The sequence below is a fragment of the Rhinolophus hipposideros genome (assembly GCF_964194185.1).
Source record: "Rhinolophus hipposideros genome assembly, chromosome: 14".
Taxonomy (NCBI): domain Eukaryota; kingdom Metazoa; phylum Chordata; class Mammalia; order Chiroptera; family Rhinolophidae; genus Rhinolophus; species Rhinolophus hipposideros.
In genome coordinates, this window is record NC_138060.1 from 4,114,325 (window position 1) to 4,129,775 (window position 15,451).

At 38.4% G+C, this 15,451-nt stretch overlaps 1 protein-coding gene across 2 annotated transcripts in view; it reads left to right on the forward strand.

The window, feature by feature from the left end:
- Positions 1–208: 208 nt before the first annotated feature.
- MDFIC2 (MyoD family inhibitor domain containing 2) overlaps positions 209–15,451 on the forward strand; it is a gene marked incomplete at both ends in the record, with an annotated part of 114,508 nt that continues 99,265 nt past the window's right edge. Inside the window, one exon of one of the 2 annotated variants that reach the window (XM_081071964.1) lies at positions 209–315. In XM_081071964.1, the coding sequence (XP_080928090.1) occupies positions 209–315 (107 nt within the window). The remainder of the gene's footprint in view (positions 316–15,451) is intronic. The other variant, XM_081071965.1, reaches the window with a different exon arrangement.

The following is a 15,451-nucleotide window of genomic DNA, read 5'->3' on the forward strand; positions in this document are numbered from 1 at the left end:
TATTATATAAAGTTTAGTTTTCAATGTTAATGTTTGAAAATACTACAAATGAATAAAATGTAAGATTTAACATTAGAGAGTGAACGGAAAATCTATTATTGAGAAAACATTTCCTTATAATATGGCAGTAGTCTCTAAATATAAAGTTCAATGTTATAACTTTGGGTTTAATGAATTTTTTTATACCACAAATTCTGTTTCCACTTAGATGTCAGAAACTGAGCTGGAAAAGATAAAAGTAAGAACAGCGGAGCATTTTGAAAATGATAAAAATAACATTTCTTGGTTGAAGGAAGGTAAGTCCTCTTGCTGTCCGTTTTCTGTCAATGTGAACATTCTGTTTTTAGTGTAAGCAAGAGATCATATAGGAAGAGGAAAAATGTTCCAGCAATTCAAATAATATTAATACTTTTGAATTTTTTCCCTTTTTCTTCTCTTGGCATAAGTAGTAGTTTGAGGATCTTTAGTATTGAAAGGTTTTTTTATTCCCTATGTTGCAGTAAACACAGATTATTTTGTTGGTAAGAGAATATACATTTTCAGCTCAGATACATCTTGTCTGTGAAGTTCTTGCTGTGCTGTAGAATCTTCTGCTTTAACCAAGGAGACTAAATAATGTGAGGACAAGTATTTTTTAAATAATAATCACAGTGGGGAATGCACGCTGTAGGAAGTAATGTCTACAAATAGAATCGCCATTCACTGCAGTTAGAGAAGCCACCTTCCCAGGGGAGAATGCTGTCAGCCAGAGGAACGGGCGTGCGTAAGACAGTTGCTTGAAATATACAAATCGATATGGTCTCCTATGATGAGTACAAATTGGTGCAATTTTGAAAATACAAATCAACTCATGATTATTTGCTAGAAGATTTGGTTTTATAATCTTTTCATTTGTTGAACATCTTTAATGTTTCTTAAAGGACACTGACTTAATATTTTATCTAAATAGGTGTCTGTGTCTTTTACACCATTTCATGTATTTATTCAATTGTAAAGAAACAGCTCTTACGTAGTTGCTATTCCTCAAAATTGTTTTATAAGGTCACAGGAGACTTTAATGTTTATGTCAAGTACGTCCCAGAACCCCAGAACAATAATATTACCAATGACATTCACAATGCGTGTTGTGATTATGCTGAGTCATCACAAGAACCCTATGAACAGTAATTACTCCAACTTTTCAGATGAGAAGGCAAAGTCACAGAGTTAAGTAAACGGCCTAAAATTACAAGATTAGGAAGTGTGACAGAGTGGGTGTGACCTCCAAGTGTGTGACTCCACAGCATATAAATTCAGCCACAATCTTACACAATGCTTCAAAGGAAAGATGTGTAAGTTCCTTGTCAGGGCATGACCTGTGCTCAGTAATTTTCCTAAGGTGTTTAAACCAGCACCTCCACGTTCATACACACCCTCCCACTCTTATCCTTTATCCAGTCCTGTCTCCTCCCTCATTGTAAAAATGTTCACTTTTCTAAAAATGATCCTTCCTTCTGCCCCATGCCCCAGTAATCAAATTAATAGCTGGAGCTTGTCTCCACTAGAGGCTCTATTGCAGGATAAAAGTTGGTGCAGACATGAAGTATTCTTAGAATCACTTCCTTCAAAAAGCTACAGGGCGAGAGAAAATTCTCTGACTTCTCTTTATGAAAAACAATTTAAATAGAACATTTTAAAAAACAATGTGGAAGTAAAAAAATTGAACTTCGGTCAAAGATTTCCCTGTGTTTTTCTTACAAACCCCAAATCCATGAAAACAGAGGTGTTCTTCTTTACTAAAGTGAAGTTTAAATTATTTATTGTTGCTTTCATTACTCCATGCTATTGATGTCTCACATAGAAATAATGATGACTTTGATAGGCCAATCAATGGTTTCTGAAGAATTTTCTTTTGAAAAAATTGTTTCCGTGGAGTACAGTTTAGGCATTGAATTCTGGTAATGTATAGAATCTAATTTCTCAGGTAACTTATTTTATCCCATTTGGATACTTCATTTAAGCTACATTCAAATTACATTTACTATATTTCATAAAAGAAAATCGAGCCAGGTTCTAGATGACATCTTAATTGGGAATTATCAGAATGAGTTAGTTTTCAAACATAAATCTATTTTTTAATGTTAAGACAAATTATATGTGTTGGGTTTTCTTTTCTTTTTTTTTTAAGGTAAGCTGTGCATTAGAAAGACCTGAGCATTTGCAGTCAGGCAGGTATGGTTTTCAAATCTCAGCTCAGCTGTTTAACTAGTGTGTTGTGACTATAGAATGTAAGATAACCTCCGTGAACCTGAGAGTCCTTAGCTGGGGACGATAATGTCTGCTTTGTGTGATTATGGAGATGAGATTTCATTATTTCTGTGTTTTTCCCCTCTTTAAACCATGATTCAAAATAATATAGTTATGTTTTTTGAGATCCTGGCTCATATTCGAGCAATCATTAATAGTAATAACACTGTATTTTTATAACATTTCACATAGATTTCTTCATTTGATCCCTACAACAACTTGATATGCAGTAGTATTGTCCCCCTTTTATAGATTGAACGACTGAGGTTCAGAGAGACTTTGGATCTTGCTTAAATTTGTGGAGCTGTTAAGTGGCAAATCGAATCTTGAATCCAGGTCTTCCAGTTCCAAATTCTGTTCTTTGCCTTAAACCAACCAACTTATCACAGTGATTTCTCCAATGGTTATTAGTCAGTATTTTAAATCTATCACCCCCTTTCCATAAATGACAAAAGTGGTCTCTTCTCACGTCACAATGTCTCTTGCCTCCCTCTGCCACTGTAGCTGAATCCTCCCCATTGTTAAAATGGGGAATCATAGCCATGCCTTATTAGGGTTGGAGTGAGCACTCATGGGGTGATCTACGAAAAGCACCAAACGTAGCACCTGACACCAGAGTGAGCAGGCAACCAATAAGAGCGATCACCATCCTTGTCAACCTGGGACTGAGGTGCTTTCTAATTTGCATTTTCAAACATTCATTCATTTAATTTATCCAGTGCTATTCAACATGTATTAATCACAGCATTGCTGGAGACAAGGCATGAGAGGGCAGGGAACAAGTAACAAGAAAAAACAGACAGGTCCTGCACTTGGGAAGCTTATGATCTAATTGTTTTGCTTTTGCTTGGAAGGTGAGGCCCTTATTTACCTCCCACTTTCCCTCTGATGGGTCATGAGCTTGATGGCCTCTGCAATGGTGTCAAGGAGCCAGTTAAAGCCACACCCAGAACTCTTATCAACAATTAGGGTAAACAGTGTTTAAGAAACACTGGCAGACCTGCAAATGCACTCGTATATTTAATTACATCCTATTGCACCTTGTATCAAAGCATCAGGCAACCCTGTACCACTATGAGTCATATTGCCTTTAAATTCTAGATTTCTCATATTTTAGATTTATCAGATCCCTGGAACTCAACTTAAGGAATTCAGGAGGATATAAGGCGGAGCCCAGAAATCATTGCATAAGGGCAAGACAAAGTGATTCTGAAGTAAAACGTCCAGGGACCATACTTGGAAAAACCCCATTTTAAGACAGAGAAACAAACTATGATTTTGATATATGCACCAGGCAAGATGAGCTGTCTTGTGCAATTGTGGACCAAAGTGGTCTAGAAAGGCCAATCTTGAAGGTGGTCACGATCTGTTTGCCCAGGTGGAGAGGAGGAGAGAATGCCAAAGGAAAGTCATCAGAGACTGGAAGGGGTTTGCGTAGGTGCTATGGACATGGCATAATGACTAGTGACGTGCATCTGGATTGACACAAAATGGGAGGAACAAACTGAGTTCTGACTCTAGGTTAAGTAGTTGGACACGGGTTCTGGATTGTCACTGCAGGTCTAAGGGCAGGAGGAATATATTGAAGCATTATTTGGGCATATAAATGTATAACTAGTTTGCAGAATGGGATGGGACAGGCAGAGGAAAGTTTAAGGCAAGAGAGAAGGTGACGGCTAAGACAGCAGTGCATTCAGCAGCCCTGAAGTGAGAAACACAGGACCTGGATAAAAGTCATAACAAGGAGAGGAAGAAAATAGGCCAAATGTGAAAAACTTTATGAAGGAAAATGGATATAACATAGAAATTGGGGGAAATTACAGGTGGAATAAGATGGCATGTAATACCCCATTAAGCCAGGGAGCATACTGGGTAAGCATCTCAGTGCTTGCACTGCACACATTTGATACGGAAGAGAAACATCAAAATGAAAGGATGGAAGCCTTTAAATTGTTGCCATTTGCAGTTTAAAATCACAGCGTCACCAGGGTGTGAACTACACACAATTTCTCACAGTGTCTCCTGATTTTCAGGAGAAGCAGAAAATCTGGATTTCCATGTGGAATCTCTTGATGTTTAAAGGTTAATAATAGAAACAACAATAATAAAGCACCATGCCGGACAAATAAAACCAGGTTCTGGGAGTCTATTTCAGCCCATAGGCTACCAGTTTATAACTTCTCAGAGCTTGTATCCCTACACAAAGTCGATTACAATTTCCCAAAAGCCAGTTTTCCATAAACACTGCTTCATTAGCATACACACACACACACACACACACACACATACATTTATATGTAGGTACAAAGTCAAGACAGTTTTCTAATTTTTTAAAAATGTGAAATTAAGACCACTGGAATAAGACTGCTAGGCCTGTAATTATCTGTAATTGTTTCAGTGAAGCATTCTCTTTATGATTGTAATAAATAGAGGGAAGAACAAAATAACCCCAAGTTATAAGTGTGCCCTCAGTATAGCAAAGCAAATTTACATTTTTCTAATCCAGTGTTGACTCTGTCCAACTCTGTTCCACTGGGTAGGTCTAAATGGAAAAATTCATCCTTAGGGAAAAGGTTTGATTTTCTAAAAAGGAGAGGACGACAATGAACAAGTTCTCCTCTCACCTTCCTAATTGCCAGGAAAAAAAATGCTTGGATGATGAGAACTGTGTTGTCATTTTGAAGTAAGCATAGCTCCTTTTCTGTTAGTGCTCACATGGTGACAACAGCCTTCGCTGATTTCAAAATCGTTTTTTAGATACATTGTGGAGGAAACTCCCCTAAATTTATTTAGTATTGATGTAAAGGAGTAGGATCTGGACTTGGCATCAAGAATACACGGGTCATCATTTAATCAGAACTAATTAATATAAGGAACTAATAAACCAAGACACTGGGAAACAGCCTAGAGGTCCCACAAGCCATGTTCCAAAAATTCTCTTCTCAGTAAAATGCAAAACTTCAAATCCATAATACAAGAATTTTTTCTCATTCTTGATCATCATTTAAACAAATGATGATACATCACAAATGAGATGAAGAAAGTGAAAATCTTACTTATTTTTATTGACTTTCATAAATTCACTGGACTTCCCTAATTTTAAGTGAATTTACTTCATTTGCTTAAAAAATGATTTCAGATTATAAGCATTAAAACAGTTCCAAAATATGTATTTTACTCAATTCAGCAACCATTGCATGAGGCTCCTCTTGAACCCACAAACAAGATGTTAGGCAAAGGTACAAAGTTGTCAAACAATGAAAATGACACAGTTCCGCCCCTCAAGGAACTCATGTATTTAAGTGCTTTATTATAATGACTAAATATAAATCCATGCTAATTCTTTCACTCAGATAATTCTCATTTTTAAAGGGCAGCTTTTTCTGACTAGCTTAAAAATTAAGCCACACTAATGCCTATTTTAAATTGTTAATTTCCACAAACAGCATACCTTGAGATTTCTTTTATTATGTATATACAGGAAATAGGCTCATTAGCGCTTATTTCATTAATCTCCATTAACTTGTGACAATGTGTTACCTAATAACCAAAATACAGGTGAAGAAAAAGTAACAGCCAAATACTATGTTGTTTTGTTTTTAAATGTATTGGAAAGGAAAAATTAGATGTGGAAATATGCCCTTGCAAGCCACATAAATAAGTAACAAGAACAAGATACTTTTATAGGAGTAGTTGTTTTAAAGATTTGAAACAAGATGATATGACAGGTTGGTGTTGGGAACGCTTCTTTAGAATCAGTGGTTAAGGACGTTCTGAGAGATAGATTTGAGTTGAGAATTAAATGACAAGAAGAAGTCAGCTGTGCAAAAATCTGGGAAGAGTATTCCAACAAGGAGAAGAGCTTATGCAACAATAGTATGGCTCAGAATTCAGAATGTCTGGATGGGAGAGAGGGAAAGAAGGAAGGGCGGAAGGGAGGGAGGGAGGGAAGGAGAGAGGGAGGAGGAAGGAAGGAAGGAAGAAAGGAAGGAAGGAAGGAAGGAAGGAAGGAAGGAAGGAAGGAAGGAAGGAAGGAAGGAAGGAAGGAGAGAAGCGAGGAAGGAAGGGAAGGAAGAGGAAGGGAAAAAAGAAAATGATGGAGAAAGGGAGTGAGTGATGGAGAGACAGGAAAGTGCTTAAGTTGGAAATAATGTTGGATCACATTGCTGGCCCCAGTCAGGAACTTAGATCTATTTTCCTAATTGGAGTTTGAAGCCACTGGACAGTCTAAGCAGGGGAATGTAAGGAATCACTTATGTTGTTTGAGGTGAAGATTGCCACACAGGAATAAAATAGAAGACATTGCAGTTGAGTAAGCAAAAGGTAGTAACTGGGGCAGGATAAAATTGTGATGGTGAAAGAGGGAGAATAGGATTTGGGGCCCATTTTGGAGGTAGCGCCAACTGAATTGGCTGGTGCATTGGTTTGGGGCAACAGAAAGAAATGAGTCAGGGCAGACTCCTGCCTGGAGACACTGCATGAGGGTGATTCTGAATGGAGAAGAGTGAGAGGAAAACTGGCTGGGGAGGAGAGAATCAGAAGATCTGGGTAGTCAGGTTAAATGTGAAATGCCTATGAGGCATCCCAAACAGAGATTATCACCTAAGCAGTAGGATATATGAGATCAGCTGCTGACAGGGAAAGTCTGCCAGAGATTTCACTTAGATCTGAATGTTGTAAAGACATTTGTTAATGGAGAAAGTACAGGAAATGAAATAAAATTTCAGGTAGAGAAACAGGGCAGGAAAAACATGTCCTGTTCCAAAAAGTGAATGAAAACAAGAGTGGCTGGAGCATCTTGACCCAAAGGAATGCTGGCATTTGATAAGTGTGGGGAGTTGGCCCAGGAACAAAGCCAACCTTTCATAGATTTCAGTCAGCATTTTGGATTTCAATAAACTCTTTTCCCTGGAAATGTCTACTAACGATATATTTTACATTGTAGTAAAATTTATCCTACTACATTTTATTTTCAAAAGAACGTAAGGTAAAAAATTACCAAAGGATAGCACAGTACTATAAAACTTTAACAATTATATAATGAAGCTATAATAGTTTGTATTAGTCAGGTTCTGAAAAACAGAATCAATAGGATGGATAGACAGATAGATGATAGATAGATAGATAGATAGATAGATAATAGATAGATAGATAGATAGATAGATAGATAGATAGATAGATAGATAGATTTATTATGAGGGACTAGTTCACACAATTACAGGAGGCTGAGAAGTCACACAATCTGCTGCCTGCAATCTGGAGACCCAGGAAAGTCAGTGGTGTGGTTTCAGTCCGAGCCCCAAGTCCTAAGACCCAGTGGAATAACTCCTGGTCCAGTAAGATGTTCCAAGAACCAGGAATGCTGACGTCCAGGGGCAGCAGAAGATGGATACCCCAGCTCCAGCGGAGAGAGAAATTTGTCCTTCTTTAGCCTTGTTGTTCTGTTTCACCCCTTACAGATTGGATGGTGCCCACCCCACTGGTGAAAGTGATTTTTCTTTAATCAGATTATCAATTCAAATGCTAATCTATTCCTGAAAGACCCTAACAGACACAATCAGAAATAATGTTTTACCAGCTACCTGGTGTTCTCTTAGGCTACTGAAGTTGACTCATACAATTAATCATCAAATAGTTCTTGAGAGGAAAGTAACAGACACAGATTCTAGCTAAATTAATGAAAAGAGACATTTATTGGAAGACGTGGAGGTGGCTCAGAGTTAAGAAGGAAAATCCAGGACCAGAAGGGGCAGACACTGAGGTAGCTGTGGTGATCTGAACAGCAAGACTAAACAAATATACTCAGGTCACCACTCCCAGAGCAATCTAGCTCCACATACTTTTTCTGTCCTCTCATCCCCTATAGTCAAGCTTCCAAATCCCAAAGAAAAAGCGCGACAGACTCGGCCATTTTTTCCCATCCTGGCTAGGGAGGGCAGGGAACACTGTCTGACAGCATCACAAGGCTAACGTAGTAGATGATTCTTCAGAGGTAACGCAGGGTTCTAGCCCCAGAACACAGGGAAAACAGATATTGTGTGGTCCTCAAATAATGTCTACTCGAAGAGCCAGTATCCATGACCCAGTGCTTTCCTCCACAAGGGATAATATTTTCTTCAGAATCCTATCTGTGTTGATAAAGAGCTGAATATTTCAGGAAGGAGGGTACTTACTTTAAATGCATTGGCCTTCTACTACAGTTCAAATGTCAGAGTCATTATGATTCTGTGATCATCTTATTTTATGTTTAGAAAGTTCAGTAAAATATGAGATTTTCTGTGTTCTCATAGGTCAACAAATTAAATTCCAGTGGCACATCCTACAGCTGACGGTTGAAATTTCTTTCCAACTAAGCCTATAAAATAGTAAGTTCATTTCTTACAAAGTGATGATGTTGATCCCAATGGAATCAAGGCCTAGAAGATGCCATGTCAGCCTTGAGACTATGACCAGATGAATTAATCAGTGCGAAGTCTCTACAGATTGTTAAATTGCAGATTTAAAGACTCTCTTTCAATGATGATAGGGCAGTTCATCAAATCCAGAATGGTCTTAGCTCACCATTATTAATTGCAATTTTACGAACTAGTTGTGAAGCAATCTGTAGGGACTGGAAACCCATCTCCCCTGTCTCAACAGGAAGAAGAAAATTGTAGAGAACTAGAAACTTCAAGAGATTTACTTCTTTCGATTGAGATTTTCAGTAGACTCATTCATTTTCCTACACGTCACAACAGCTGTTGATGAGATGCACTTAATCACCATTAGCACAAAGAGCAATCTGATAGTGAGAGAAAATTTCCTTACGTTCCATGCCTCAGGAATAAGGACATTCCATTACCTATAAATTCTACAAAGAGATATTTTATTTTTGTATGATTATGGCCCATTTCTTTCAGCTTAGGAACAGCATTTAGAGGGAATATACTCTCTAATAAAATGTACCTACACTAGGTGTTCACCAGACCATTAGTAAAAAAAGGAATGTGAATAGAGCAAAAGAGGACATCACTTGCAGGCATAAATCATTTCAACCATTTCAGCCATTATTTAAGCCTGTCGAAAAGTAAATGTGCACCACAGATGAAAAACAAGGGCAGTGACAGTAGTTTTGCCATGTACACCTTCACAAAAAAATAGAGAGGGCAACTCACAGAAGCACAGTATTTAATAAGTCATCAGGCAATTCTTCCTCTCGAGCTGCATTTCCACACCAACATAGATTTGAAAAGGAAAAGTTACACTACAGAAGTTAAGGAAGGTACTTCGTGATGTCTAATCTCAAACACCAGGCAATAGAAGAGGAAAATCTGTATTTCACCTCTTCTTTCTTTAAAATTTCACCAATTTTATTTTGTTTTTTATATTTAGAATATTCAGCACTATAGATAAGAAACCAAATTTCTTGGTTTTTAGAGTTACCAAAAGGTATTATGTGAATACTAAAACATTTTGAATATAATTTTCATAAAAGTATAAAAAGTTTATATAGATATACTCTTCTGGAGAATGAAAAGTCTATCAAAAGGTATATTCAGACCACAATTAATAAAAAAGATTCCACTCTAAACATGTGTCTTAAAACTAATTTCTTAGACTAATATATGAAAATTCAGATTAAGACAAACCATTCATACCAGAGGAACTTATAATTCAGTTGGGGAAACAAAATAATAGCAGCACATCCTTTTTGTCATACAATTCAGACAAAGAGAAAACTCTTTAGCTATAACGGAAATATAGTAGAATGTGCACAACTGATTTGGATGGAATTTTTTTCAGTATCAAAACTCACACACCAAACCATATGAGTATAGCCAATTCCTTAGATAGATGGAGATTTCGCTTAAGATTAAAACAGAGTTTGTTGGTTTGTTTTTTTAATGGATTTAGCAGATTTGGGCTAAACCGACTGAAGAGTTACTACTTGAAAACAGAATTCATTTAAAAATATTAACTTAGATTTCTTACAAATCTTAAAAGAAAAGATCTTTTGTGTAAATATTCTTTAAGTTATTACCCCGCCTTTTTTCTTAAAAGGAAAAAAGGAAAACGACTAATACCCTCATTTTAAAATGAGGAAAAACTATACTATAAAGAGATAGAGATACTGAATAGATAGTAAGGGAGTTCACTTTTCCAAGGGAAATTTTTAATTGAATAATTTAGTGAAGAGGGAAAATTTCACTAAAAACTTTAAAAAGTTACACAACGTAGAGGCAACTTAGAGGTATATTTATAGGCCATGAAAACATTGGCTAAATTCAGTAAATAGTTAAATCCCTAAATTCTGAAGGCCATTCTCAGGCCTCTGAATTCTAGCTCAAATGATCAAATGTGAGTTCTGTCACATAACTTGTTCTCGAAGAGAAAAATGTACTCTTCGCTTACGTTTTACTAAAGGAAATCAATCTCATCTTGGACTCTCCTGAATAAAACAAGCAGAAGTAACTTGCTCTCATCGTTTTGGAGATACTAATTAGGAGTCAATTTTAATTTTCAAAAACACTGAACAGAAATAAGTACATACTTAAAAATACATATATAGAATACATACATGTATTTTATATATATATATAACTATGTTGCTGGGACAAACTATTTTATTCCATCCTTCACTTTGACCTTCCAACAATACATTTATTGACTATCTCCTATTTGTAAGCTAACATAGTGGTTTCTATGAGATAATGAAACACTCATAACACCCAAGGTGCCCACAATCAGTGTGTATGTGTGATGTTGCAGCAGGAGGTTCACCATAAGTCAGTAGGTTTAAACAAAGGAGAAATGTTAAGTATTCGGTAATTAATTGCTTAAGGGCAAGCATGTATCTAGCTTGTTTACCTCTTTGTTTCTGAGTATCTAAATAGCCCCTGGAGCATAGCAGATGCTAAAAAATGGTATAAATAGATAAACAAACAAACAAATAAATAAATATTGAGGAAAATATGGGATTCAAAGCTAGGAAAGAGCACACCTAGAATTCAGAAAAATTGGGACTTTAGCCAGGCTGGACATCATGAGTAGAGTTTCAATAGGCAATAGCATTACAAACCGATGGACTGTGACGGTCTAAAGTGGAGATGGAAAGGCCTGGGGTGGTCTGAGAAAGGTGATGACGTTTGGCTAGATGAAGGCTATATATGGGATATTAAGAAACACACCAGAGCTAGATTATGAAGGGCTTTTAGTACCAGGCTGAAGAGCACAAGCCAAATGTTTCAGGACAAAGGGAGGCCATCAGATCTATCTAGGGTTTAGGTCAAGAGATAGATAACAGAATGAGCTTCATGCTTTAGCAAATATTTGTGATTTGAGAATCTTTATGAGGATGGATAGGAAGGGTAAAAACAGAGGTGAAGGGTGGAAATAGAGTGATGAGTTAGAAGCTTTCAGCATCCACAAATGAGAAGGAATGATTTCTGAATTGGGATAATGGTTGCCAGGGCAATGAAAACAAAGAGGCTGGCACCCAACAGATTTCTGACCCCGAAGCCTTGACCATGGACTGGATATTAAGAGGTAAGGGAGAGAAAGAGTTGTCAGAGATTAAAGAAAGCCCCTGGACTGAAAAGGAAATTGTGTGTGTGTGTGTGTGTGTGTGTGTGTGTGTGTGTGTGTCCTTATGTAAACAATCTGTTTAGTTTAGAAAAACTAGAAAATGCAAATGGAAAAAAGAATTACTCCAAGTCCCCACACTTGGAAATAAGTACTGTACATCTTTTCTTATATGTTTTATATTTGTATATCAGTGTGTGTACACACACACAAATTAGTAATTTTAACAAAGTCTGATTATGCAATATATTTAATAATGTGTTTTCCTTACTCAGAAATGAATATAAATACCTTTCTAGGTTAATAAATGCAGAGTTACAGCATCATTTCAAAAGCTATACAAATAGTATTCCACTATTAAAGTAATAACATATATGTAACCAATTTCCTATTTTTGGATATTCAAGTTGTTACAAATTTTTTGCTTTTAAATCTCAGAGGAATGCACTACAGTATCCACTGGAATTTCCTTATAAGCCAAATGACCAAAGCATTTCGAGGAGTCCTCACACGTTATCTACAGCTTTAAGGCAACAGGTTACCATACGTTGTGCATAGCTGTTTCAGTTTAGTTTCCTAAAAGTCATGTGCAGAAATCCTTATTGTGCTTTTCTTATAGATGAAGAAAGTAAAGGTCAGAGAAGTTTAAATAATTTGGTCCAAGTTTACATGGGTAAGAGACAATAGAACCAGGCCGCAAGCCAGGTATTCTGATCCAAAATTCTGTGTTTTTCTTTATCGTAGACTCTGCTTTGAATTATGCTTGAAGGTAGATAACCAATAACCCCTAATCTACACTCATTTTGACAATTAAAATTCAAGGAGATTGATAATGTTTGGGGAAGTCATGCAGATGATGCCTCTTTAAACCTATTATTCATTTAGCTGGATTCTCTAAACAGGAACTTTAGTGCAATCATGGTGATTTGAAAGAGAAAGAAAACAGGTGTAACATCAGGTGAAGACTCAGAGCCAATTTATCTACAGATTGTAGTGATCAGATAGTTCAGAATGAGTTACAACTTCGTAATGTTACTACATTCATATTAAGAGATAAAAGTTGGAGTTCAGCTCCTAGAATATCCAGTCATTGAAGGTACGACAAGTTATAACAGTGAATCATTTTAATATCCTTCCATTAAGTTAGCTAACTAAACAAAAAACAAGGCTGCTGGATGGGCAAAGTGGAAATCTTATTTTGTTTGCTAATCTTTGTGAAACAAGCACTTGAAAATAAAACATATCACATCAAAGTTTATGTGTGTGGGGTAATAATTCCAGTGGCAGAATCAAATATGACCAGATTAAGAAACAATATATTTTTGCCTGGATAAAAGAGATCAAAACCCTGCAAACCTAAGGATATGTGGATGCCAAATCTAACTTTAATTTTCAAATATCCCTATCTGGTAACACCATCTGTGAGGACAGAGCCAGGAGTGCAGTTTCCAGGCTCTCGGCCTCACATGGAAAGGTGCTGGCTCAGGTAGTAAATGGCCATCAACTGTGATTGCATGGCCTTCAGCTGTGGCTAGTTGGCCGTCAGCTGTAACCAGTGAGCCTTTGGCCACTAATATAACTGCTGTGGCTACGCTAGCAGCAAATGGGGGCTAGCAAGAAGATGGTGGCTGGCAAGCGCGGACTGCAGTTAGCACGGTGGATTGCGGGTTGCAGATTGCAGAGAAGAGGACAGCAGGTTTCAGACAGTGTGGCTCTTGCTTCCTGTGTCTCCAACCTAGCCCCCAGCGAGAGTGTAGTGATATGACTCCCCTACCTATGGCTCCGTGGGTGTTCCTTTTTGGCCTCACCATGTCCTGAGTTCTTATGTGGGGAGCGGGAGCAGAGACCCTGCAGGCTGCCCCACGTGACTCCCTGCATGACAAATGGCGCAGCGAGCAGGGTGTGGTGTTGGCTGAAACTCTCTGGAATGTACTGGAGCAGTTTATACATATAAAAGCTCAGTTTCATAAGCAGGGTATGGTGCAGGCCAAAACTCTCCAAAGTGCGGTGGAGAAATTTGTGCGTCAGTCTCAGGAAGACCAGGAGGAGCAGCTGCTGGATAGCTGGACCCCAGTGGAGGGGTGGGAAGACGTGGATGGTTCCCCGACCAGCATAGGCCAGAAAAAGTGAAGGTCTTTGCAGCCCCGTGGGCTGGGAAGCGCTTGCTGAGGCAGCCCGGATGCAGGACTTGTAGTTTCAGGACGAAATGCTTGTTGAGTCCTCCATGGGAGATGAGGGTGAGGTCAAGGTCATTCCTCACCCCCAGGACAGCCCTGGCAAATGACTGTGGACTATCGGGAATGGCCTTCCATCCCCAATTTAATGGACCGCTTGACTGTTTCGGAACGTACCACCATGTAGTGGAACTGGCGGATGTTTGCTTTTGTGTCTTGACTGGCCACCATCGAGAATATGTAAGCACCTTGACTGTGAGCCGCTGTTGTTCCAGCACGGTACCCTGAGAGGCCCAGAGAGAGTGGCAGTGCCCTGAGAAACACTGGCTGTGTCCAGAGAGTCTGGCTGTGTCCAGGTTATTGCATTCACCTCCAGGCTCCTCGCACAGGGCCCCTCAAGTAAGATGCTTGTTGTGTAGATTGTGAGGCGAGACCCTGTAGGGGTGGAGTGTGGGGACAGAGCCAGGAGTGCAGTTTCCAGGCTCTCGGCCTCACATGGAAAGGTGCCGGCTCAGGTAGTAAATGGCCATCATCTGTGATTGCTTGGCCATCAGCTGTGGCTAGTTGGCCATCAGCTATAACCAGTGAGCCATTGGCCACTAATATAACTGCCGTGGCTACGCTAGTAGAAAATGGGGGCTAGCAAGGAGATGGTGGGTGAGCTAGCAAGCATGGACTGCAGTTAGCATGGTGGAATGCAGGTTGCAGATTGCAGAAAAGCGGACGGCAGGTTGCAGATAGTGTGGCTCCTGCTTCCTATGTCTCCAACCCAGTCGCTAGTGAGAGTGTAGTGGTATGACTCCCCTATCTATGGCTCCGTGGGTGTTCCTTTGTGGCCTCACCATGTCCTGTGTTCTTATGTGGGGAGCGGGAGCAGAGACCCTGCAGGCTGCCCTGCTCGACACATGGCGTAGTGACCAGGGTCTCCCCTATGACACCACCTCTCCACCAAGAAAATTATATTAAATACAGCCCTACTTTCTCGCATTCTGCAAGTAACACCCCACCATCAACATTAGATGTGATCTTGATTGTCCTTGCTATATTTAGAATTTTAAAAAACGTGTTCCCTTAAATCTTTAAATAGTGGGATTTAGCAAACAAAAGACATTCCGTAAAGCTTCAAGCTAGAAACAAACAACGTATTTCAGATAGCTATTATGAATGCTGACTGCATCCACTGTATTTTTCAATCATGAATTAAGTTCAATTATACTTTGGTGATCAGAAGCCGGTGAGTTTACAATAATATTTTCATTAAAATTATAAATCTACTTTTTTGGGTAATCAAATGATGATTTACAAATTTCCTGATTTCTTAACACCTATCCCACAAAAGGAAAACAACATTTTTAAAAAAATGTTTGGAAGGAATTTAATTCTTTATTTTACATAAGAGAAGAAACTAAGTCAAATATTATTTCACCCTC